The 26,836-nt window shown below is 32.8% G+C and overlaps 1 protein-coding gene across 1 annotated transcript in view; it reads right to left on the reverse strand.

The window, feature by feature from the left end:
• Positions 1-25,543, reverse strand: part of LOC106639261 (neuronal synaptobrevin) — a 174,571-nt gene extending 149,028 nt beyond the window's left edge. Inside the window, exons 1-2 of the mRNA XM_089595670.1 lie at positions 25,261-25,543; positions 4,831-4,910 (exon numbers count right to left, since the gene is read on the reverse strand). Of these exons, the coding sequence (XP_089451796.1) occupies positions 4,831-4,910; positions 25,261-25,543 (363 nt within the window). The remainder of the gene's footprint in view (positions 1-4,830; positions 4,911-25,260) is intronic.
• Positions 25,544-26,836: the final 1,293 nt, after the last annotated feature.

The raw sequence follows: 26,836 nt of genomic DNA on the forward strand, positions 1-26,836 counted from the left end.
TTTTCCTTTGCTGTAGGTAGTTTAAAGCACATAAACGATTTATCTTTTGATTTTAAAATTAAGTTAATATGTAAAAGAGCTAAATTATAATTAGCATTTAGCAAATCTGCTTTAAAAAATTCTTTATATTAATTTTATTTGTTGCCACGTTGAATGTTTTCGAAAACTAAAAACAAAGCAAAAAATGGTCTTAGTTAATATGGAAACATGGTAGCGATTGCTTTTTTAAAAAATGTTATATATTGTTTCATCATTATCTGTTTAACATTGAAATTACAACATATTTAAATGTTTCATAAGTCATTCTTTTGAACGTTCTAACATCTTTGAACAATGTAAGCCAGTTACTTCATTTAATACAAATTGAAAAAAAAAAAATTTAATGATTTTTTCGATGTACAATGTTTTATTAACCTATTGCAGTATTTTTTATTACATTTTTTGTCTCTCCTAACTTTTAAATGTATCATGAAAAATGTAGTATTCTGGAATATTCGCATACATTATGGATTTTTCAAAGCCATCATGTGTACTTACATCAAACCTAGCTGTTAACTGCAAATTGTAGTTTTTTTATGACCCTTTTAATATCATCTTCTTTGAAAATATTTTTTTGTTTGTTTTAAAGATAAACAGTCATTTATACAACTGTATGACTTCTCCTACAATTTAAAAATTCTCGCAATCTCCAAGCTTCTTCCATCGGACCTACATATCTATAAGGTAACTGTTAATTTTATCAAATATTGCTTTGTCTTGGTCTTTAAATTTTCGAATTTTTATGTATACTCTATCACTACTGTAATGCACGTAGTCATAAGTATATTGTATACTTTGAGTAGATGCACCAAATTCGACGTTAATACGACATTTGTATTTCATCGAAAAAAATGTATTATACGTGCAACTCTCAAACTATCAACTAAAATTTTATCTTTTCTCTAAAGCTTATGAACATGTTGTTTTGAAGTATTTCTTTCTCCTTTAAATTCGGGGTTACTATTCGTTCAAAATGTAGTTACGTTTGTAAATGGTTTCGGAACATTTTTCTTACATTTTAGATCAATTATACTAGGACTTTGTTCAGTATGAGGGTAGTAAAGCATGTATTAAATCACTAATTTTGTAAGTTTTGTATCACCAGAAGATATTTCAGCTAAAACAATTTTTTTTTTTATCATAATGCATAGTTATTAAACTGTATGCATAAGGTAGACCACACTTTATGAATTTTGTGGTGTTAACGTATGCTAATATTTGACCGAACGTATCATTTTTAATGATTTTATCTAAACCTTACATTAATTTTAAGTAAAATAGTCTAACAGTCATGTTTGGATAGTCATTCGTTCTCGTATTTTTAGAAACTTTCATCGAATTAACTTCAATTCTTTCCATTTAGGATTACATGTTGCCGTTATACATAAATTTGCGTACATCTTAGAATTTTAATATATACAGATGGAAGTATAAAAAGATTTCCCATTGTTTTCTTTGTCTCGAAATTTTTAGAAATGCTGGATGCAATATTAACGATTTAATCCAATTAACCTTGATAACATTCAGTTCTAAGATTTTTTTGTGTACATTTAAAATAATTTAAAACGGTTGTATTTAATTATTACATAAAAATGAATAAATAATTTTTGCGTCAATTGTCCCCCACATAATAATGCATTAACATTCATCTCATTCGATCCGTAAGAGAGCCTGTATAAATAGTGTTGTTACATAGTTAGTTTTTTGATTTTATTTGAGTAATTTCTCAAATAACCAGTACTGTACCCTAAATCATCTAAGGAAAAAAATAGTGTCATTGTACTCGATTTTGACACTATCACGTTTTAAAGTAATCGGTGTAAGAAATCATCGATAGCCCTCTTATCATTGTCAGAATTTATTCTTACCAAATCTACACGTTTGTATCTCACTATTAGCAGACCACAAGCTTGTACAAGTATGATGTAGTGTACAATTTTTACAAGTCTTATAATTAACATGCAATGGCAGCTGAATTTCGAAACAGAATATATATTCGCTCTGAGCCAATGTAGAGATAGTGCCCTCTGCAGCAGATATCGCAATAAAATTTTGCAGCATTACTAAACAGACGACATAGCTAAGCCCTGTCAAAACGAGTGTTTTGTATCCGTTAAATCTTTATTTCAGATTCGTTTTGTTTATAATTTTGTCTCTAAACATAATCAGGATAAATGTTCACATGGATATTAACCTGCTATTACCGAATCCTTGAATTTCTTCAACTCTTTGGACAAGTTTTTGAGGGTCAAAATTCATATTATGCCTAATAGAAGCAGAACCCGTTTGCATAACAAAATGCATGTCATCAATTATTTTAAGTATGTTTAAAGACGACCGTACTAACTAGACAGATTTTAAGTAAAAATTTAATGAACATAATACACATTGTTTGACCAGGTTTAGCTACTGTCACGGACGTGGCTTGGCTCCTCCAGCTAAACCAGTGCCTACGTATTGGCACACTAGCATACAACTGACGACATAATACTGCACCTAAGAGTGCAGTTAATATAGCCACTTTTGGTGACAGTCGTGGCCAAGCGGTATGCGTACAGTCTCGCGAATCCTTAAGTGATTGGTTTGAGCCTCAGTTCCGTCTTGTTAGCAGAGGTACTTACTACAATTTTTCAGCCACTTTAATCCATATATATAAAATATATTGGAATTACCTTCTCTTTATCTACACGGGAATCACTAAAGCTTGTTCCGTAACAAGCGTAAATTGGTGATATTGGGTGGGATGTAGAATGGGATACTGTCTTAGACGGTTGAGTAGGTAATTCGCACAAAAATCAATTCGGACGTGTGCTTATACATCCATCACTAACCTAATTAAAAATACGAATAAATCTGCATTACCTCCAGTGGCCGATAACAACTACGTTTTCTGGTCAGTCAAGAACTAATGAAGCAACTCTGTCAAAAAATGATATTGAGGTGAGAAGACAAGACGAAACAGTTCATGATACTTAAACATATACAAGAAGACGAATAAAGAGTTTTTAAATTTAGAGAAAATATATCCAGCGGGCTACATAGCAAGACGTGTCATTGAGGATGACACATAAACCGGGGAGGTGTCACACTGTTACATAGCATAGCGGGCAGGTGTCACATAACAAGACGTGTCATTGAAAAGACACATAAGCCGGGGAGGTGTTTGGGCACACTGATGTACAACTGACGAAATAATAGTGCACCTAAAAGTACAATTAAGTTTGGAGGCGGTCGTGGCTGAGCAGTCAGCGTAAAGTCTCGCTTATCCTTAGTTTACACGAGAATCCCCAAAGCTTGTTCCGTAACACTACGTCACCTGTTTTTTTACACTGTAAAACTTTTGTCAAATATCTAACTCAAAGGGTGCTACATCTGCATTGACTCAGAGCGAATGGATATTTTATAAGTATTAAGAAATCAAAGCCTAGCGGGGCTGTAGCTAGCGCCTACTACAATTCTGATGTTGATGTAATTATTTAATAAAAATAGTTTTGCGCACCAACTTCTTAAAAATTGGAACTTATAAGAAATAGTTACTGTTGACACAAGAATGAATTATATATTAATTTTTTAAACAAATAAGTTTTCTCTTACAACCTAAGAATTAATATTTGTAGTTATTGGCATGACCATTTCAGATATTGAAAAGTCACAAACTTAACTCGTAATCGTAGAATTTTTTTATTTTATAACTACAGCACAAGGCTCATATTGTGATGTAGATTCTTTTTAATTTTTTTATTGATTTTATAGTCACTTATGAAAAAGAAGCTCACTATCTCTACACTCCCCTCTCCCCTACCAATCTAAAGTCATGTTTTTAAACTTCACCCCTATCCTTCAATAAATTAGTAACTTAGTTCTGGCACTGACACTAAAAACAAGTTAATAGGTTTGGATTTTTTTTCATTTTTGAAATGCTAACATAGTGTTAAAAAATATTAGTGTAAACATTTTAACACAATAAAATTATTTAATTCTCTTTCATAAAAAGAAGTAAGCGTCAATGAAAATTAAAATAAAGTTTTGAGTGTGTAATCTTTTACATGCTTTAGTTAGTTAATAAACTAAATTGCTGAAACGTTTATGTGACGCATAGCTTAGTATTTAAAAAGAATTTAAACCAGTACAAGAACATAGATTGATAGGAGATTGGAAAAACAGGAATGCCATATTACTCTTGATTTTTCCCACACTTCACTAAAGAACGCTTACTTTTTATCTAAGTTTAGTTAAAACAAGTCAGCTATATGCTCACCTAATCTTCCAATGTTAATACGCAATATTATGTGTTCATATTTTTCATTCTTTTCCTAACTGTCAAATAATTTATTTCACAAACGCTATCTGAATTTTAATTGCCATACGAAAAGTCACACTTGAACTACTGAACTACGTCAAAATTTGTTGAAAACGTTAAGAATTATTATACACTTAAATATTATAAGAAATTTTTCTAAAATATTGTTTTAATTTTTCATTCTTTAGCATTTCGAACAAATAAGCTTAACAAAATTCACGCACATGTGCAAGTAGGTACCCCTTCAGTCAAGCATGATTATCGAGGATTTTATCCATTAATACAGAAATAATCATAAGAAAGTAATGTAAGAGCACAGATGTTATATTTGATAAATTGATTTAATAACAAAAACTAAAAAAGTTTTAGTATGCTAATGTTTGTAGTATTTCATTTTTAAATTATAATGTAAGGTACACCTTATATAATATACTCTTCTCTGTTCTTCATTGGTGAAAATCACCAATCATAACTGAAATTTAAAAAATTACCTTAAGATTTTGTAGCCAGAACTTTCTTTTAAGTTTCCCTGCTTGCTGTTCAAACTGTGACGCTCCTTGTTGAAGTGCATCTATGAATATAATATGCAAATCAAAACAGATATCTCTTTTAAATGGAATGTAATTACATAACAACACAAATAAGTATCTTATGTGACTATTACGTAAAAACTTAAACCACTTTTTTTGCTCACACATGCAATATAACAAGGATCTGAGGTTTCAACATACACGCCAAATTCTCAATATTAATCTCTATACACTCATTATTTCTACAAAAAAGGTATTAAAGAATACTAACTATCAGTGACAGTTCAAAGTTACAGGCAGAAGAAATACTTAAACATGTGACTAAATCGTATTTTAAAAGGTTAATCCTCATACAAATTACTCAATTTAGGACAAGTTAGGCCAAGGTTACCATTGTCCCAAGTTTCGCCAAACTTAGGCAATAGGACTGTGCCAAGCTTTGCATTTCGTAAGTATGTATTTGGCGCATCTTTGGCAAAGCCTTGCACTATCTTGCAAGTTTAAAAAATGGAATTGGGCAAGGTTTCAGATTTTTTATTTTTTTGGCGTACGCTAGATAAAGCCTTGCGGGAGCTTGTAGGTTCGTCTGATTAAGTGGGCCCAGATTGGCTTCTTTGAATTGTTGGATGTACCTTCGGCAAAACCTTAACTGCTGATCATATTCAATGGGTTAGGCTTGGTTGTTTCTTATTTTTAGGCGTATTTTTGACTAAAACTGATCGTTTAACTGATAGAATGGGTCAAAATTAGTATTTTTGTATTATTGGGCCTACCCTTGGCCAATCCTTGTTTAAACTAGTACATAAATAGTCATATGAATTTTTGATGTTCATGATTATTAAATTTATTCATTATGTATTTTGTACAATCTCACATAAAATAAAAGTGTCTACACAATTATTAGGACAGATATAATGCAACTAAATGAGCAATAAAATGCTTGACAAAAGCCTGTTATCGAAGATCAGTTGGTTGACTAACGTAAAAATAGCTATAATACTTTCAGCTGTGGTAAGAGAAGCATCTTGGTAGAAGTTGATTTGCCTAATTGTCATATATTTCATGATCAGTACTTACTTTTCGCTTAAGCTCTCTTTGTCATCTGTAGTTTCAGAAAAGTTTGAACCTTCATTTGATGAATCTTAATCAATAGAATAATCGCTTTGATGTATGTCTTGAATAATTTCATGTTGATCATTTATTATCTTACAAAATAAGTTGATAGAGGATTGTAGAGATGAAAGAAAAAAGCTTAAAAGTACTGTGCTGATGTGTAAGCAATAGTATTATCTAGGTAAAGAAGAATGAAAATAAAAAGAAACCAAAAAAAAACTTTTTTTTTTTTTTCATTTGAAATGTAATAATAATAGTAGTACGTATACCTATTCACGCAGAGTTTTCATGTATTCCATATCCTTATTATTTAGAGAGTGCAGCGATCATCTCAAGCACACTCCAGCTATATTACCAAGTTCAATAAATACATTTCTTCCAATAAATAGGATCTAAGCTCGCTGTATCAACCATTTTAACACCTATAGTTAGTTTACCTGTGTACTGTTCCAGATGTTGTGGCTCCCCTCAAAAAGAGAGCCCCCTCTGAAATTCCAGACATTATCAGAAAAATCTTCTTTTTTTTTTTTTTTTTTTTTTCAATAAGACAAGTGAATGTCAGAGAAGCAACAAGGACAAACGATGAAGAGAAAAACGAAGCTAAAGTCAAAGAGAGACTTAAAAAGAAGAGTAGAGGTCAACCAAAGAAAGTTAAAGATACGGATAAGAAGTAGGGAAAAAAGATAGAGGAGTCAGACGGAACAAGCATGGAAAGATTCTTGAGAAGTGGAAGTATCGGCTTCAAGATAGCAATGAATGGAAGGAGAAAGGTAGAACATTCACCGATAAAATGAGGGTCTGGCCAGAGTCTCGAGACAGACAGAGGAAAAGATGGAAAGAAACTGATGGTAGAAAAGCCAAATGGAGTAGAACCAAGCAGAGCTGCAGAAGGGGTAACGGAAGGAAGCGTATTAACGAGAGTGGTTAAGTCAATCTGAGTAGCTCATCAAAAAACCAGCAGATGGCAACAGTTTAAGACGTTGGGAGAGGGCTTGGAGAGACAGGGTAAGATGGACACCAAATCGGCATCAAAAGAAGAGCAAGAGCAGCAGCAGCAGCCCAGATTGAAACGAGATGACGGTGGAAAAAAATGCACCAGGTACTTGTATTAAAAACTAGTTAATTAGAATCTAGGTTAGAAAGAGAGTGCAATAACAGACTCTATGTGAGAAATTAAAAACAGTAAGAGATAGCCTGTGTAAAGAAGAAAAAGCAGAACACGAAAGATTACAGACAAAATTAACGAGAATTAACAAAAAACAAGATAAGTATGAGATGGTGATAGCTAGATTAAAGTTGGAAGTCAACAAGTTGAGCAGAGGGATAAAGCACAGGAGAGGGGTGCAGGGGAAAGACATGGCAGAACGGAGTATAATAGAGGCATACATAGAACAGAAAGGACGACTAGTATTTATGAAAAATACAAATATACGAAATGAGAAGAGTGAGGATGACGATCGTGACAAAAGGGTTACTGCATTCGACAATAAAAGAAGCGATGGTGAAGAAAAGCCAGAAGCTATGCCAGCAGGCGAATCAGTAAACGAGATGAAAAAATGACGTAAGAAGAAGAACAAAATTTGTACACGGGGATCTCGTACGGTAGGAATAGGGATGTATGGAGGAATAAGAGAAGTCATTTAGTGTGCCTTAGAGACTATAATGTGAAATTTCGTGAACGTAACATTGAAATAAAATATTGTCTACCTTCTAGATGAAGGAGGAATACTATATAAATTTGGGAGAGCGGAGATGATGAGTGAAAAAGGAATTATAAAAAAAGCAGTCACAGCTAAGAGTCGATGGATGATAGTAGACTCGCACCCTGGAGCTTACTATCCTTTTACTGTGGCTATACCAAAACCAAATATAATTATTACGAATTATAGTATGTCAATGTATTCTAATAAAGCAATAATTTTTTGTATATTATTTTTAAATTAGTGAGATTGAATAAATATCGAATTTAGCTTTAAATTAAGCGTATTTTCATCGATCGAATGCATTTGGTGTTTATATAAATAAAGCAAGGATTAATGTGGGGCTCGTACCCTGAATTTTGTCATTCTATCCAAATATTTGAAATTTTTTTCCCTTTAGCAGAAATTAGGTATTATCTCATTATCAGTAAAATCAAGAAAAAGGAGGGTTTGAACAGAAACAAGACAGGAAAAGGCAGAAATTTCGTACATAAAAGGAAGAACAGGCAAAATGACGGGCATCAGAATGATATCGTAAAATATAGTGGGTTCAAGAGATATCAAATTGACCAAAAAATATACGTAACCGAACCGAAAAGATAATCAGGACACACAACATTTTGCAGGCCACACAGAAGAAAATGCAACAACAGAAGTCCCAATAGATTCATGCAAGTACATAGCAACACCACCCCCACCACGATCAACTCGATCATTGCGGATAAGGTGGTAGCGTAGAATGCTAAACCAAGCCGAGTCATGATGTGACTTAAGAAAAGATTTGCTTATACATATGCCATGTACTCCATATGTTAAAATAAAGTCACGAATATCAATAAAATTGGCATTAAGCGATTGCATATTGCACTGGCTGATACACAAATACTTATTAGCTATAATTGACAAAAGACATAGCACGCTTAATTCTCTTACGCAACATTGTACATTTGACCTTATCAAAGGCACTATAATTGACGTTTGCGGATGTATTAGACACCAGGCATCAGCTGCAGTGCTAATTATTCTTATTGCTACACGAATTAGGCACATGCGGGCCAGCGCAAAAACCACAACACACATCACCCTGACACTTCTTAGCAAAATGGCCAAACTTCAAGCACTTATAGCATTGCAGTATAGATACATGATTGTCCATTCAACAGGAAAAGTAATTGATAAAGACACGTATTTTACCGCATAAAGATTTATGATATTTTGGTGGGACCTCTATAATACACGACCGAAAATTCTTACCATCACGCGGTGGATACATGTAAACTACCTTGACAAGATCTTTATCACACTTAGGTAGATTTTGATTTGTTATGCATTCAATAATATCAGAGTCCAATTTAGGTCTCCAGGAACGCCACGTCTAACAAGCCAAGAGTTTTTAAATACATTAGGTTTCACCTCGAGCTCTGGACACTTATTAGACAATTGGTTCTTTATTGCACTGCTATCAAGCAATTCACCTTCAAGAATTACAGAGCTATTCTCTGTATATGACACTCTATTTACATTTATTTTTAGCTGTGTTGATAGGGAAATACTAAGATAGGATGCAAGAGAGAAGAAGGGATACTCAAAGAAAATAGAGAGTAGAGAGGGCGTACTGGATATAGAGGAAAAAAGGTTCACAAGAGGCATAGGAAGTACAGGTTAAGGAAACTTGGGAGGTGGGTTGCAAAGTAGGTGTGGTTAAAAAAGGTTGGAGCAAAAACGTGGATAAGAACATAGAAAGGACATAAAGAGGTTAAAGAACAAAAAAGAAAGGTGTAGGCAACACCAAAAAAATGGACAAATTTTAAAGACGATAAAGACAGACGAAAATGAAAAGAAGGAAGGGTACAGTAAAAACAGTAAGGGCAAAAGTAGTAGAAGAAGAAAAATAGAGAAAATAAGACTTAGCAGAGCAAAATAGGCGGGGGACTTTTCGAAGGCTATTGCTCAGTTCAGGCTAAGGAAAAAACGTAAAGGAGCAGCAATTCGTATGACAGATTAGGTATCACACTTTAAAATTATATTGGGAAAAAATATCACAGAAGAGGGGGTGGTAGAGAACCTCGAGAATACAGAGGCAAAAAAATGGGAGAAACTCAATAAGGAAACTAGTGAAAATGACGTTCACAGAACTTTAGAAAAGATAAAAATGGTAAGGCAGCAGAGGAAGACGGACTAATAGCAAAATTTTTTGAAGAGCTACTACTAGTTTGGATTGAAAAAGAAGAATTACCAGTAAATAAAATGTTTGACAGGGGACAATTTATAAATAGGTGGGAGATAGCGAGGATTTTTCCTATGTATAAGGCAGGTGATGAGAACAAACTAGAAAATTATAGGAAAGGTATCTCTCTTAGATATAGGCTACAAACTGCTGATGACCATTATGACAAGCAAACTGAGAAAAAGCCTAGAGAAAAGGACAGGGCTCAGGGAAAATGAGCTAGGATGAAGAGAAGAAACAAATTCAAGAGATCATATTTTTTGAATAAATAGCATAATAAACAATAAAATAAAAAAGGAGAAAGGAAAAATTTTTTTACGCCCAACGGATTTTGGGGATATAGGAAAAATTTTTAACAAAAACAAAGAGTCAAACAAAGACTTTATTTGAGTTCAATACTGTTCAACATACACACCGAAAACATGGAGCAAGTATGGAAGGCAAAACAAGTAAAGGGAACAGTGATAGGAGGGGTAAAAATGTAAAATTTGAAATTTGCGGACAACATCGTATTAGTGCTGTATACAGAGGAGGGTTTGCAGAATATATTAATTGCAGTTGCAGAATTAAGCTAGTTAAAGAAATACTGTGGTAGAAATAAGTTAAGTGTAAACGAAATAAAGACGAAGACTATGATTATCAAAAAGGAGGAAGTAGAAGAGGCGAAAAATAGAGCTTGAAAAATCAGGATATTAGTAAGAGAATACAAGTATTTGGGATTCTAATGTTCAACACAAAATTCACTAAGTACGCATTTAAATAAGACTGCCAATAGGATAAGAAATACAATTAATACAGTATGGGAAATATGAAAAAAAGCAAAATTGGAAGACTTGAAAAAGAGACTATACCTCTCAAACACAATAACTAAAGTAGGATGCCTATACGAGGTGAAAATATGGGGATGGGAACGACGAGAGGAAATTAAAAAAGTGTAAGAAAAATTTGTCCATACGGCAATGGGAAAAAATGATTGCACGCTAGCATAAGTTTAAGAAAGGAAAGCAAATTTACACAGCCTACAAATTCAAACCAAAAGAAGAGCAAATAAGTATATAAGGGAAATACAGAGAATTAAAGACGATAGATAGTCAAAAATTTATTTTAAGAACAAGATTAGGGGAATCAAAAATAAAAATGCTACAAAGTGGGGCAAATCTAAAGCATTCAAAGAAATTAAGGGTAAAGAGGGGATGTCTGGACTGTTGGAGGAGCAGGGATCATCGCGGTTGGAAAAAAAAATGAAAAGGGAAATAAAAATTAAGACAGACCAGAAAATTCAAATAAATGGATACAGAATTGACTGGTCAAGATTTTGTGACTATTACACATTTGTAAAAGAGGGACTAGGCGTTAAGAAATATTAGGGTAAAAGAGAATAAGAGGGAGGAATTAAAGAACAGTGAGCAAGATTGAGATGTGGGAGCATAGGTAGGGTGGACAGCAAAGGGGTTCAGAACGTGGAGTGTAGGGTTTGCTGGAGAAAAAAGAGATACTAGAGTACTTTTTTGCAGGTCAGGAAAGAGGGAGATAAGTCAATTAGTGACGAGAGAGATGAACAATTTTAAACTAGGCAATCAGGAGAAAACAGTTAGACAAAGGCTTAACACTCTGTAAAAAAAGGTTCTGAATGAAGGGGTGTGTAAATATAGCAGAAAATTTAAAGGAGAGAAAGGTTTTTTTATTTAATATAAGGTGTAAAATATAAGCAACTAAGTGAGTCATGACGATTTTTTGTAACACGCAAAACTGTCATGTGAGGGAAAACCTATGCAAATAGATTGTAAAATTTATACATGGAAATAAAGCTATCAATCGAAATATTGGTACCGTGGTGATACAGCGCCCATTATGTTGTAATATTATTTTTGAATTCGCTACAACAAGTGAACTTTATTAGGTGAATCCCTTTTTTTCTTTCAGTTGAAAGTTTACTTAGTTAAATTAGTATAAAAGTTTTGAATTTCAACGTATACGGATGAGTCCTGTATACATGTAACGGTCAATGATTCAATACTTGGTATGGTATTCAAAAATTTGCCACAAAGATGGATAAACTTTTCTGAGGGAATCGACACCTTTCTTTCTGTTGAACGTACTCTTTGTTTAATTAATATAAATCATTTTAGCTATAATTCTTTTTTCTTTGTTGTTTCTTTCAACTGTTTGTTGCAGACTTTGACTGATTTCTAATCAAAGTTATGTATTAAATTTAAAATATGTACAGAAACCATTGAACACGTATTCAAACAAATAGTCACTGCAAGAGAGCTTGGATGATTATAATATCTGTATACTTCTTAGGTAACATATGATCACTGGATAGCTTACGGAAACCAGAGTCTACTGTTTTATAAAGAAACAGTGATATCAGATTCGATCTCTAGAGTTTCTGCCTAGCGGGTCAAGTGTACTTGCTTTTCGAACCTCTAAGCTGATTTCCTATACTAGCCTAGTGTGACGAGCTTGGTGAGGCATGGTCTTCGACCCTCTCGTGCACGCATTATGCTCTTACTTTTTAAAGTTCATACGATTAATATTAAAAACCAAGCGTTTCTGTTAGTTTTATGATTTGAATCATTCTAAACTTCGGTCGTTGATCTTACTGCTCATAGTTAGTAACATGATGATAACGAGTTTATTTATTTGTAATTTTTCATGCAAATAAGCAAATTATTTATCTTCCAATGATTCAGAGCACATGTGCTCTTATGTACAGTAATAGTCGGGTAATAACTGGGTTATCTGACTTTTTCGTAAAATTGAGTAATGACAGACACCTAAGTTTTTCCTCACTTCCTTTTATATTATCTTTATGAAGGAGATTAATGGGTGGGCGATCATTGTCTATGAGTTATTTGCATATAATACAGAATGTTATAGTCATGTGTACAGTAGTCAGCCATGATCCCATGACCTTATACTTTGTCAATACAGTGACTCACTTACTGGAAAAGAACCACATACATACTTTTAATGGTATTTTATATCGGGAAATGGCTGATACGCCTATGAACTCACGATAAATAAACATTTTATGTTTATTTAATACACTGATTTCAAACAGAACACTTATCAGCATTTATGTATCCTTTAGACTTTTCATATCCATTCTTTTTGTTAATAATAATTTTTTTTAAATTTTAAAATAATTCAAAACCTCATAATATTTATGTTCTGCTATCAATTAAAAAGCTCTTGAATAAAAGTATACAATTAAGTAAAGATGAATTTTATAGACTTAAAAATACTAAATAAAAGTTCTCTTGCAGTGACTCTCTCTTTTAATATGTTGGAGAGACGAAACGTGCTTTGATACGTTGTATACACGAAACATGAATAGACCAGAAAAGATTTAGCTGTTTCTTAACATACTACAAATTTAAATCATAACTGCAATTAGAAATTGGAAGAAATCTGAGGCAGACAGTCAAATTTTAGGAAAAGAATCATGGATGAAATAATTTATACCAATTTCACGAAGAAAACTTTTAACAAAAAGAAAAATGTTAACTCTCTCAGCCAATTTCATTAACCTTTGTGGCGTATTTTGTAATACCATAACAAGCATTAAATCATTGCCCGTTACCTAAATACAATACTCATATGTGTTCGTAATAATCTCAAACGTTTATACCAATTTAACTAAGTATACTGTCAACAGAAAGACAAATACGGTTTCGACTAGTAAAGTTCGTTTACCATTGTGGCGAATTTTGAAAATAATATCATAACATAATGGGTGCTGTATCACCACCTGATACTTATAAGTGAGGCTTCTATATACATACTAGTGGAGCTCCACCCCTCTGCGCGCTCCGCGCGCCAACCCTCTAATTTTTGAATCAGTTAAGTACTTCATTTTTTCAGTTGCTTTTTTAAGTTAAAAAATAAAAAAATCCTAAGAAACTAGTTCAAGAGACAAAACATAAGTAGTGTAAATTAAATATAACTTTTCATAAATTTATAAGACAATTTTTTGCCTTGATTCTAATCACAGAAAATATTCAAGGAGAGAAAATTTAAAAAACGTGTTTGATCATTGTATCGAATATATAGTGTTTCCAAAAAAAAGGGTCTAATAGGTTTTTTTTACTTTACTTTAACATCCCGAAATGGGATTATGATTAGGCCTAATATTAAGTACAGGTAAAAATATTCAAAGAAGTAATAGAAATAAATAAATGGTGGTTATACTCTCTGGCCGTAATAAATCTTTTTAATTGTGAATCACGATTTTCAATATTATGTGTGAAGAAACAGATAAGGTTTTTTTTATTGATGGCTTGGGAGGTGCAGAAAAAACAATTCTATACAAAAAGTTAGTGAATCATCTCATTTCTCATGCGAAAAAAATTTAATCTATGGCATGGACTAGTATAGCATCAATATTACTTCCATAAGAAATGACTAGTCATAAAACATTTCGTTTATAATTAGACTTGAACAATGTATAAGGTTTGTTCTTAGAGTTTAAATCTGAAAAAAAACATTGAAAAAAGTAGGTTTAATTATATGGGACGAGGCTTCTATGATTCGGAAAAAAAAATGAAATAGTTTAAAGAACATTACGTGATTGATGTGATGCGAATATTAATTTTAGGAACAAACAAATTGTTTTAAAAGGCGATTTCAGACAGATTTGTCCAGTTTAGGAAAATGGTAATAGAAGCAGGTTTTTAAAACTTAATATCAATATTTGTTCAACAGACAAGACATTCTCCAAATTATTATTAGATATTGGTGGAGAAAAAGTTGAATTATTTTAAGTACTAAAAAAATGGAAAACAACTAATGTTTGCTACGATATTTTTGGTACACATAGTAATTTTTCTACAAATAGCGTTACACTAACTTTTCGTAACCAATATACTTACTTTTTAAATAATAAAATTCTAAATCATATAAAAAGATAAATGAAAACATACTACAGCAGAGATCTTGCTACTTACAAGGTAATTATTGAATGGTAATGATATTTATATAAATTTTACAGTTGAATTTCTAAACAATATTCTTGAAGGCTTACTAACTCATGAGCAAGGCTTACGAAAAGGGCCAAAGGTAAAATTTCCAGTTAATCCTTATTATTATTGTTGATAATGGACAGCCAGCTGCCGGTAGCTTGACTCTTATTCTTGGAGTCTCTGTGTACGGAGACCGTACTGGAGGTAGGTACGCCACTGACTAGAGAATATCTTATCTTCGGGTCGTTCCCCAGATAACCAACCGCTCATCGTTAGTTGGAAAAGAGGGCCTTGAGAATACCTTCTCTGTAGGTATGCCGTTGGGATGACCACTAAAAAGGAGGCTATTGTGACTGTCCGCTTACTCTTCAGGGCTGTCTTCCTTGGCTTGCATTTAAAGTAGAAATTTCTCTGATGGCACCACATTGGTTTTAGCAACTTTGCTTTATATATTAGTAAGATATATGTATGTATATATATATATATAAATATATATATATATATATATACATGGGACGTTCCACGTCAACCAGGCCATCACTGGAAACAAAAATTGTAAAGCTTTAAAAAATCGTGCAAGGGCTTAAAATGTTTGTATTGAGAACTTCCTTTAAGTGTCGAGAGGCATATTAATAAATTCAATATGGCTGGTCCAATATGGTGGCTGAAAGCCGTAGAAGGATCATGAGTCCAGCAAAAAAAGGTTGTAAAAATGAAAATTCGTAACGGACCAGGTAGTTTTATGGCCAAAATTGTACCTGATAAATGCCCCTGAAGAACTTGTGTGGTTGGTAGATAAAATCCAAAATGGCGGATTCAATATGGGGGTCAAACATCAAATATGGTGGCCAAATTTTTAAAAATCAATCGATTTACAACAAATTCGGTGTACGGGTATTTCATAGGTCACTGATCACGAATTTGAGGTCAGATTTGCCACATTCAAAATGGCAGACAAAATTTTCAAAAATCAACCGATTTGTACAAAATTTGGTATAAGGATGATTTTGACGCCGTTGATTACAAACTAAAGGACAGACTTTTAAATGTAAAGATGGTAGACTCTACATTACAAAAATTTAATAACTTAGTCCATTTTACTTGTTTAAGTGTTTTAGAATGACATATGGCTTTCACATAATCATGTGATTTTCAAAATGGCTGTTGAAATTGTCAGAACTAAATTATCGTATCTTAAGAAGAATGGTACGAAAGAATGAATGACAAATTATCATTAGTATTACAAGCTTTATTATTTTTTTGAGAATTGAACGTTTAAAGCTCTGATTTTAAGTAAGTTTTCTTACAAATAATTTTTCGCTTAACTAATATATAATGAATTCAGTGAATTAGATTGTCGATATCGAAACTTTCAATAAATCATATTAATATCGTATAATAGTTATAGGGCTCACAGCATCTGAATATCATTTAACTACTAAATATTTTTCTGCGTTCATGGAAAATGCGTGACTTTTATGGATATTCGTGACAGGTGGAGCACCTGACACCACGCTAGTACATATTTAAAATGTAAGATAAGCGTAGGAGTGGAAAAATTTTTTTCTTTTTAACAACCAGACACCTGAACTGACACCACGCTAGTAGAATTTTATTAGATATCGAATAAAAGTATTCATATATGTTTGTATCTTTTCTGAGAACTGCAACTATTGTAGCTTTTATTATCTATAAATTGTTATCGAATAGTCCTATATAAGTTAAATAATATACTTTACAGTTATTAATAATATATAAGTGAAAAATAATATTTATTTAGCATATGTAGTTTACTTCTTTAATTGGTTTTGTCATATACTTAAAAATAGTTTTTATAACAATAAGAATAATTTCATTTACAATATTTAATGTTTAATGTGCTTTAATTGAAAGGCATATTATGTCTACTTCTCAAGTAAATATTGCAAAAAGCCTAAATTCAGATAGATGTGCTAATCCTTTCAGAATCAGTAGTCACAAAGGAAATAATTGGAAAAATGTGACTAAGAGTATGTTGCAATTTTTTCCACATTGCTCAAAGTTTTCCAAAATTTGTATGGATTGCCTAAAACTTTATTATAAAAATAGTCAACTTCTGTCAGAAAGTGCAGTTTCTCAGAATGAAGATAACTCTTTAGAAAACAGTTATATGTCTGAAAGTGATGTTGATTGTTCTCCAGCAGAAGAGTCATGCTTTTCCCGAGAAGACAAATTGGAACAATTATTAAATGGACTCAAAAAACGATTCAAAAGTTTGCCACCCAACGATCCTTTATGCGTAGTAATACTTACAATAGCTCCTGATTGTTGGTCAATATGAAGAGTAGCTAAAGAATTTGAAACTTCAAGAAGAATGGCTGAAAAAGCAAGAATTAAAGAAAAAGGAAGGGTATTTTAGCAATGCCATCTCCGAGAGCAGGTAAAAGTTTATCATCCGATACAGTTGCAAAGATTGTGAACTTTTATGAGTCAGATGAAAATAGTTGGATTGTGGCAAACAAAAAGGATGCTGTTATTGTAAGAAAGGACGGGAAAAAACATAAAGTACAGAAATGTTTACTTCTCTCAGATGCATGTGTTTTATAAGAAGATTTTACAAAATTAAACACAAAAAATCCAGTAAGTTTGAGCAAGTTTGCTGAGCTCAGACCAAAGTGGTGTATACTTGCTGGTGATAAAGGGACACACAGTGTATGTGTATATCCAGTACATGAGAATTTCAAAAATATGCTTAATGCTTCCGATTTACAAAACATGACAAAAAATTAACAAAATAAAATACAAAGCTACAACGACTGCTTGAAATTGCATTGTGTGAAAATCTACAGCCTGATTGTTTTTTAAATGAGTATCAATCATGTCCGAAATTTGGAATATTGAAAGATTACATATCTAATATTTTCGAAACACAGGGTATGAAAGAAATAATTTTTAGTATATGAAAATCTGCAGATTAGTACCCATTAAAGAAAGAATGTCTCCCTGTTAATGACTTCGTGTAAGTTTTTATTAATAAATTAGAAGAATTCATACCCCATCATTTTATTTAAAAAGTCAGAAAGCATATGTGTCTAATCGTACGAAATATCTAAGTAAAAATGAAGTACTCGTTCAACTGGACTTTTCTGAAAATTTTGCTTTTGTAGTACAAGACGCGGTACAAGCCTTCCACTACAATAATAATCAATGTACTATTCTCCCAGTTACTTGTTATTACAAGTCTGGACAAGATAATAAGCATGGTTGTGTTGTCCTCCTATCTGACAGTATGAACCATGATACAGCTGCTGTATACGTAATGCAAGAAAAAATTATACCAGAAATGAAAAACATGTGTCTTAATGTGACAAAATTGATATACGTTTCTAATGGAGCTAAACAACACTTTAAAAACCGCTTTCAAAGGTGTAATTCAGTTCATCATTATAAAGATTTTTCTATTTTGACTGAGTGACACTGTCATGCCACAGCTCATGGAAAGTGTGTTTGTGATGGCTTAGCTATATTCAAAAGGGAAGCCACAAGAGCAAGTCTTCAGGCAAAGCCAAATGAAGCCATCTTGACACCTAAGGCTCTGTATACATGGGGGAAAAAGAGTTTCCTTACATGGAAATAATGTATTATAATAAAAATCTTCACAAAAAAACAAAAAAGCACCTTTCACGTCGATTTTTTAGTGCTCCGCCTGTCACGAATATCTATAAAGGTCACGCATTTTCCATAAACGCAGAAAAATATTTAGTAGTTAAAGTGGCTCCAGTGGCCTCAAAGTTAAAAATATAAATAACCCAACCAAGATTGATAAAATTGAATTATATTCTTTGAATTCCCATCTTTCTATTCGTATAAAAAAAAATTAAGGTTGACGATAAAAATTGTAAGAAATCATGCTTACAAAATCGTAGTTTGAAGACGGGTTGGATAGGAAATACAAGCTTACGCGATATACAACCTACTGCTGCACTTATTTAAATAACCCGTAAGGTGTAAAAAACAGACTATCTTGTATATATTATTACGCAGTTTGCGATGACATGAGAAAAGTGTCTTGTTATCGAACAAAATCTTTAAATAATCGGAGACTAAGTATACAGTTGCGAGTGCAAGTCAGCTCTCAGCTGTCTGCATTCTGCAGAGTACATATATATAGGTATAACCACTCTTGAACTTAGGAGCTTACAGTAACAGTTCATCAATTAGGGCACCATAAAACTTTTTTGTTTTTTTATATTAACTCACTAAAGTAACTATGAAAATGTAAAATATGGATTACAACAGTCTCTACGATAATTTTATACCATATTTCAAAGAAAATAATGATTAATTTTTAGTCTCCCCATTTTGATACGGCACTGGGCGCTGGAGCCACCTTAAATGATATTCAGATGCTGTGAGCCCTATAACTATTATACGATATTAATATGATTTATTTAAAGTTTCGATATCGACAATCTAATTCACTGAATTCATTATATATTAGTTAAGCGAAAAATTATTTGTAAGAAAACTTACTTAAAATCAGAGCTTTAAACGTTCAATTCTCAAAAAAATAATAAAGCTTGTAATACTAATGATAATTTGTCATTCATTCTTTCGTACCATTCTTCTTAAGATACGATAATTTAGTTCTGACAATTTCAACAGCCATTTTGAAAATCACATGATTATGTGAAAGCCATATGTCAATCTAAAACACTTAATCAAGTAAAATGGACTAAGTTATTAAATTTTTGTAATATAGAGTCTACCATCTTTACATTAAGAAGTCTGTCCTTGGGTTTGTAATCAACGGCGCGGCGTCAAAATCACCCTTATACCAAATTTTGTACAAATAGGTTGATTTTTGAAAATTTTGTCTGCCATTTTTAATGTGGCAAATCTGACCTCAAATTTCGTGATAAGTGACCTATGAAATACCCGTACACCGAATTTGGTGTAAATCGATTGATTTTTAAAAATTTGGCCACCATATTTAAAGTTGGACCTCCATATTGAATCTGCCATTTTGGATTTTATCTACCACTCACACAAGTTCTTCAGGGGCATCTATCAGGTACAATTTTGGCCATAAAACTACCTGGTCCGTTGCGAATTTTCATTTTTACAACCTTTTCCGCTGGACTCATGATTCTTCTACGGCTTCCAGCCACCATATTGGACCAGCCATATTGAATTTATTAATATGCCACTCGACATTTAAAGTAAGTTCTCAACACAAACATTTTAAGCCCTTGCACGATTTTTTAAAGCTTTACAATTTTTGTTTCCAGTGGTGGCCTGGTTGACGTGGAACGTCCCATATATATGTATATATATATATATATATATATATGTGTGTGTGTGTGTGTGTGTGTGTGTGTGTGTGTGTATATATTACTAATATATAAAGCAAATTTGCTAAAACCGATGTGGTGCCATCAGAGAATTTTCTATTTCAAATACAAGCCAAGGAAGACAGCCCCGAAGAGTAAGCGGACAGTCACAATACATGTATACACGCTAAATTTAAATAATTTTAACCCTTACACCATTTGTATGTGTATAATCAACATTAGCGAATGTTCCACCCTAAAATTTTATAGCAACAATTTTTTGGTCATTAAGAGTGTACAGTCACTGTTAAAAGATTTATTTATCGTATGATTTTGTCAAGATTCTAAAAATATTTTGAAGTATGTTTGCAATGTACACTGCTTAAGTATTATTCAGTGAATAGAGTTAGCCTAATAAGGCTGCCAAACCTATGGTCAGTAAGACGTTGAGCATTTAAGTAATTTCTAATAAATTTAATAAATTTTGTGTTTACTTTATTACGCTGGTCCTCAAGTTATCCTGGCAAGTATTTTTACTGTTCTATAATTGGTCAGGCAACTATAGGATCACTTTTTGAAGTAGGAGATTGACCTTCATTTTCATTGTCGACCGATGTATTTGAATTACTACATGTCAGTCAAGATCGGCATCACTATTACATGATCCACAAACTCTTGAAAAAGACTACGACTTCCCTTTCTTTTAGTATAACCCCGGTTAATTGGTGGTGGTAACAATCGGCTAAAAATACTATCTGTACCGACGAAACTCTAAGATTAGGAACCGACACACAAACAATGTTAGTGTTTATATGTCGGAGGGCGGGTTCATTGCCCTGTGTAAAAGAGCGAAATTGCTTGGATTGCCGATTATATGAAATATATAAAATAATTATTATCAAGTTTTAAAATTTATCTGTTGAATAATCAATTAATTCCTGCACAATATACAGAAATTGCTTATTGATTATTACTTTATTGAATTCTCCTGGATATTCCCTTAATTTAAATAATTTAATAATTTAATATCTTTTTTAACTTATTCAATATCTTTCTAATTTATTACCTTTTTTAATTTATTCCTGCCCCTTTTTGGGGTACAGATAATATTCTCAGTTTATATAAACGATTTTAAATCTTAACAGCTATTTTTCTAGTTTTCATCTTAAACTATAAAAGGAACTCACAATCATACGTGGAGGGGAAGGTTTGCTTAAATAAGTACAATCAATTTATTTTTTATTATCTTATATTTATTCAATTATATGATTCTAAGAACATTGTATCTTCAATTTTTACGTGTATTAATTATATTTGAGTAATCGCGATTATTTACGTTAATAATGAAAAAAGGAAATATATAATATACTCGATAATTTATTTAAAATTTATCCGCCTTTTTAATAGAGAATTTTACATAAATGACAATTTGAATTTTCCCTCTTTAATATCTCTGCTTAAACACGTTAGGTTAGACTAATACGAATTTTTATTACAACCACGGAAGGTTAATGTTAGGTAACTACCTATCCTACCAAGTCACGTAAGGTTAGGTCGTTCTCAGGGCCCTTGAGTGTCTTGAGCACTGCTCAAGTCATCAACCCAGGAACTTCGCCTAAGAACGTGGTCGCTAACCCTGGTGCCTTGACTACTTGGGGATGCGTCGTCTCCACGCTTATAGCGGTTGAACACCGAAAGTCCAAGTAGAAACCGGTTAGTGGAAGTGTTACCTGTTGGTGGTGTACAAACTTACTTTTCAGCTATCAGCCTTCGTACTTCATCTCTTTCTCTCCCTTATGCTCGTCACGGTAACGTACCGGTGCACGGGAAAGTTCCAGGTCTGGGTGAGCAACGGATTTTCCGCGTCCCAGGCTCGCTGGAAAAGGACTCACTTTTACATTGCGCGCTGGTGCCTTTTATGCTAACGTTGTTTCCTTTTGAGTAGCAGGTTTCCCTTCTTTGGGTGAACGCGCTCTAGCGTTTTCTTAACGTACTAGACGCATATTTCCCGCGCGCGGCGTTCAAATTTGAATTTTCGTGTTTCAAATAGGAATTTTTTATAAATGAAATATATGTATGTATAAAAAAAATGTGTACCCTTCAATTATCTATTGCACGGATTTTTTTATTACAAAAAAATATATATAAATGTAAAGTGTATATTATAAATTCTAGGTGATAGAAGTGCCCCCTTGCAAGACTAATATATACTGACTTGAAAATACTCTCGTATCGTATTTTTAAGGATATATTAATTTTATTTACAATCATTGAAAGTATTTTTAAGAAATGAAACATTTTATCTCGACGCTCTGAGTTATAGATTTAAAAGTAAGATCAATATAAAGTTATGTGTCATTTGCGTTTATAGCATTAAAAAGATTTTATTGAATTTTTACCATAGGTGAAAAATTATTGCTTTTTAATTATTTTAGAACCCATTTATCACCAAACTTATTACTTTTTTTATCTCTCACTTATACACAAGAGGTTATAAGAGAAATGAAGTTTGACAACTGATAAAATGTTTTTACTTTATTTGTGGTAAGAGCCGAGAACAATGAATACATTGCCAATTTACGAGGTTCAGTTAAAAAATGAAAAAGCTCAAGCAAGATGGGAAAAACTGTGATATCCAGCTGAAATCCTAAAAACCAGCGGTAAACTACATTGTTGTTTATATTTATGTCAGGCTCAGTTTCTTATTTATGTAGAGAATAACTTAATAGAGAAGCAAATGTCTTAGAAAATAAATCTGCTAAGTCTGGCCCATGTAATTCAATCAGCTTGTAAGCTTAAGTAAGGTTTTGCCAAAGGTACATTCAGCAATCCAAAAATGCCTATCTTGGCCTAATTACTCAGACCAACTTGCAAGCTTTAAGAAAGCTTTGCCATGGGTATGATAAAACTTGTAGTCAGCGCGTGCTTGGGTACCCAAGTATGAAATTATACTTTTATGAAATCATGAAGACAAATACAATCATAAATATAAATATATCTTCCACAAAAAAGTATTGTGTACAAAGGTGGTGGAAATATCGTTGGAATGAGTACACCTGCGTTAATTAGATGTGGTTTTATAAAATATTTTTATATGTAACGAATAAATAATTATAAACAATATATTATGGCAGAATACAACAAAAAAATTTGTACGCTGAACCATATAAGACTATGCACTTTCATCGAATCTTCCAATGATTTCAAAAGAACTTCCTTCCACCTATACTGATTACATCTATAACGTCACGCTTTCATCTGTCACATACGCTCCCACACTTATTTCTAGTCTATATTTAATATCCAAAATATATTTGTATTTAAAAGGTTAAAAAAACCATTTTGTGGTAGCGCCTTCTTTAATAGGGTAGTATTACATGCCAGTAATTGATTTTTAAGGATGTTCCTCGCACATAGGTTTTTTTGATAGATGTTATTCAAACACCAAACACATGATCAAATTAGCATAAAAAATACTTTAGTAAAATTGCAGATTGTTGAATTGTACCCATTTTTTATATATGCTTCTTTGTAAAAAAATTTTTTGACATGTAACATCATAAAAGAATCACGTTAAATTTCATTTATACGATGCGTAGAGATCTCGAAATTTTTTGGTATGAAAGATTACTTTTATATTAAGTTTTTAAACAGATCTATAAGCTCGTTTTTATTAAAAAATTTAGAAAGAATGGATCAAGTAAAGAACATTTATATGACAATCACAATTGCCATCATTGCTGCACATATTTGCGCTCCTTTCACCTCTCAAAACTTTTTCCCTGCTAATGTAGGATAAATCTCCTTAAGCCAAAAAATAATTTTAGTTAAGAATGGAAAAGCTGTGAAAAATAAAACCCAAAAAAGTTAATTAATGTATTCGTAGAATACAAAATAAAAGTTTGAAAAATAAATTTTGAAAAAATATCAAAAAATTGTAAGAACAATAGTTTATTTAATGTAAAAGTAACTGAAAAATAATAAATAAATATTTATCAATACATAGAAAAGCTGCTCTGCTAAGAAATATTAATTTGTAAATAAATATTTACATTAAAAATAAGTTACGAATCATACCATAACAAAAGATAATCGATATTTTAATATCGAGACCGCTTACAGCAGCGTGGGTAACGGATGCAAAATCCACTTTCGTCACACATTTTCTCAAGTTAACCAATTTGTTATTATTGTTGATTAACTCTTGCGCATGATGTGCCTGTAGAAGTATAACTTTAAAAATAAAAAAAAAAAACCCAAGCTTGGCCCAATTTAATTTTTTAAATTTGCAAGCTGGTGCAAGGCTTTGTCGAAGGTGCGCCAAACACATACTTACAAAGTACAAAGTTTGGCACAGTCCCAAAGCCCAAGTTTGGAGTAGCTTGAGATAATCGTAGCATAACCTTGGCCTAACTTGTCGTAAGTTGAGTAATTTTTAAGCGCGTTAGTAAGAAAATTAGCCAATTCAAAAATTTCTGTGCAGAAAGACCTAACTCAGATTAAAAAGATCAAGCTTACTTGAAGATATAGAGAAGAAGTAACTATCTCTGCTTTGGGTTAAGAAAAAAGTTAGTTGAAAAGTATTAGCCCTTTCAAGTTTGCTCTAGCAGTTGAGTAAAGTCAGAAAAACAATATATTAACTGTCTGGGACCTTACATTAAATATTTTTTTTTTTTCAGAACTGTAACACTATTTTTAAAACTAACTTATACGTCAACGTACTTTTGTAACATTATTTTTAATATCAGGATACTAACATAGCACTTATAGTATTTATAAATTCTAAACACATAACAGTCGAAATTTTAACGTTAACTTGCTGTTACACTTTAAAGAAATCGTAAATCTAACAAATCTTACTACCTAATATATATAATAAGTCAAAGCCAATGCACCATATTTTATTTAACTAAGATATTCGTTTACGACAGTAAAACCAATCATTATTGCCAAAACACAGATCCAAAACTAAAAAGCGGTCAGGAATAGTAACTTAATATTGATGATGACGGCATGACATAAAACCAACAGCATGAAAAAATAAATAAGCAGAGTTGAAGAATACTACTTACCAGCTCGATCGTCAAGTTCCGAGAGCTTTTGATCGCGCTCAAGAACCTTTTCGACGTTTGTCTTCATGATGTCGACGACTTCGTCAACCTGCGCCTGGGTCTGCTGCAGTCGTTTCTGAGCAGCAACCTGTTGTGGAGTTCTTGGTCCACCGACGATCTCGCCAGTACCATCGCCAGTGCCTGGTGCACCTGGTGCCCCAGGAACCCCTGGTGCTAATCCAACTCCCTCGGTTGCCCTGCGACATGATAACTTAGTCAGATTTTGACTTTTTTTTTTTCCCATTTTACTTTTTTTTTTTTTTTTTTTTTTTTTTAATGAGTTTGCATGGATTTGTCGGGAGTTAAAGGATATCGTTTTATAAAATGAAAAAAAATTGTGGTGAATAAAATGTAAAGGCCAATCTATCAAAAAATATTTGGTATTAGTTTGTTTACTAAATATATGATCTCTACAAAAAAATAAATAATCAAGCTTGCAACCAGTTCATAGGTTCCTATAGTCGTAAGGTTGTAGATATAGCTTTCTTAAGATTTCACCTTTTATAACCTTCAGTTTGAATAGTTGTAATACATACAATAATATAAAGAAGTGACAACAGTTATCTGACCGACAGCAGTCTGGTGGTTATCTTAGAAGTTATCTGAGATACGTTAATTTCTTTAATGTAAACGTTTAACGGAGAAATACTGTCCATGAATGTTAAATTGCCATTCCAGTTATTATTTTGTAAGACATTTTGTAAAGCTTTTTTTACAAAAGCTTAAGAAATAAATGACAATCATCTTATACATAAATTTTATTACTATTCAGTTAATCTTCAAATCACCAATAAACAATAGCTATTGCTTTTTTTTTTTTCTATCGGGTTACCACAACAGCCTACTGGCCTAGTCGCGGGGGTCACCCACTTACTAACTATGTGTGGGGATGTATTGCCAACACGCATTTCCAAACCTTTTTCCTCATATCCTATCTGAATCTATAGGCACAGTGTGAGTATCTCCGGTGGAATACCTTGCCAGTTAAGGTAATACTCTCTGCACCAATGGTACATCGGGTCCACTCACCAGTACGTAGTCTTTCCCCGGAGAAGACTCCATATTCCAGGACGTCCACTCCTCGCCGGTTAAGCCGGTTAAGCCGGCGCTTTCTGCCGAAGCATCGGATCTAATCTAATAAGCATCCCCGGAGAAGCCCCATGTTTCAGGGACCACTCCTTACTGGTAAGGCCAGCGATTCCTGCCCAACGCCTGGCATCGGGTCCACTAATCCCTACCTATAGCCCTAACACTATTTTGCATTCACCCAGGCTCGAAAACCTGTGGGGCAAGGAAAAAACCCTGGCATTGCTCTGAAAGAAAAATTCCACGGAAAAACCCGCCCCGAAACAGCCGGGTTTACATAGAAACTTTTCCCGATGAAAACAGTTTTTGAAAAAATCTGCATTCACCGAGAATCGAACCCACAACCGCTAGAACTGCGTTGTATCAATAACAAGCACGCTTACCACTGAGCCAACGCTGCTCCTTATTAGCTTGCTTATTTTGTTATAATAATAATGATTTATAAAAAACT

Source organism: Copidosoma floridanum, unplaced genomic scaffold, assembly GCF_036245765.1.
Source record: "Copidosoma floridanum isolate Cflo_tuat_1 unplaced genomic scaffold, Cflo_Japanese_pri ptg000026l, whole genome shotgun sequence".
Taxonomy (NCBI): domain Eukaryota; kingdom Metazoa; phylum Arthropoda; class Insecta; order Hymenoptera; family Encyrtidae; genus Copidosoma; species Copidosoma floridanum.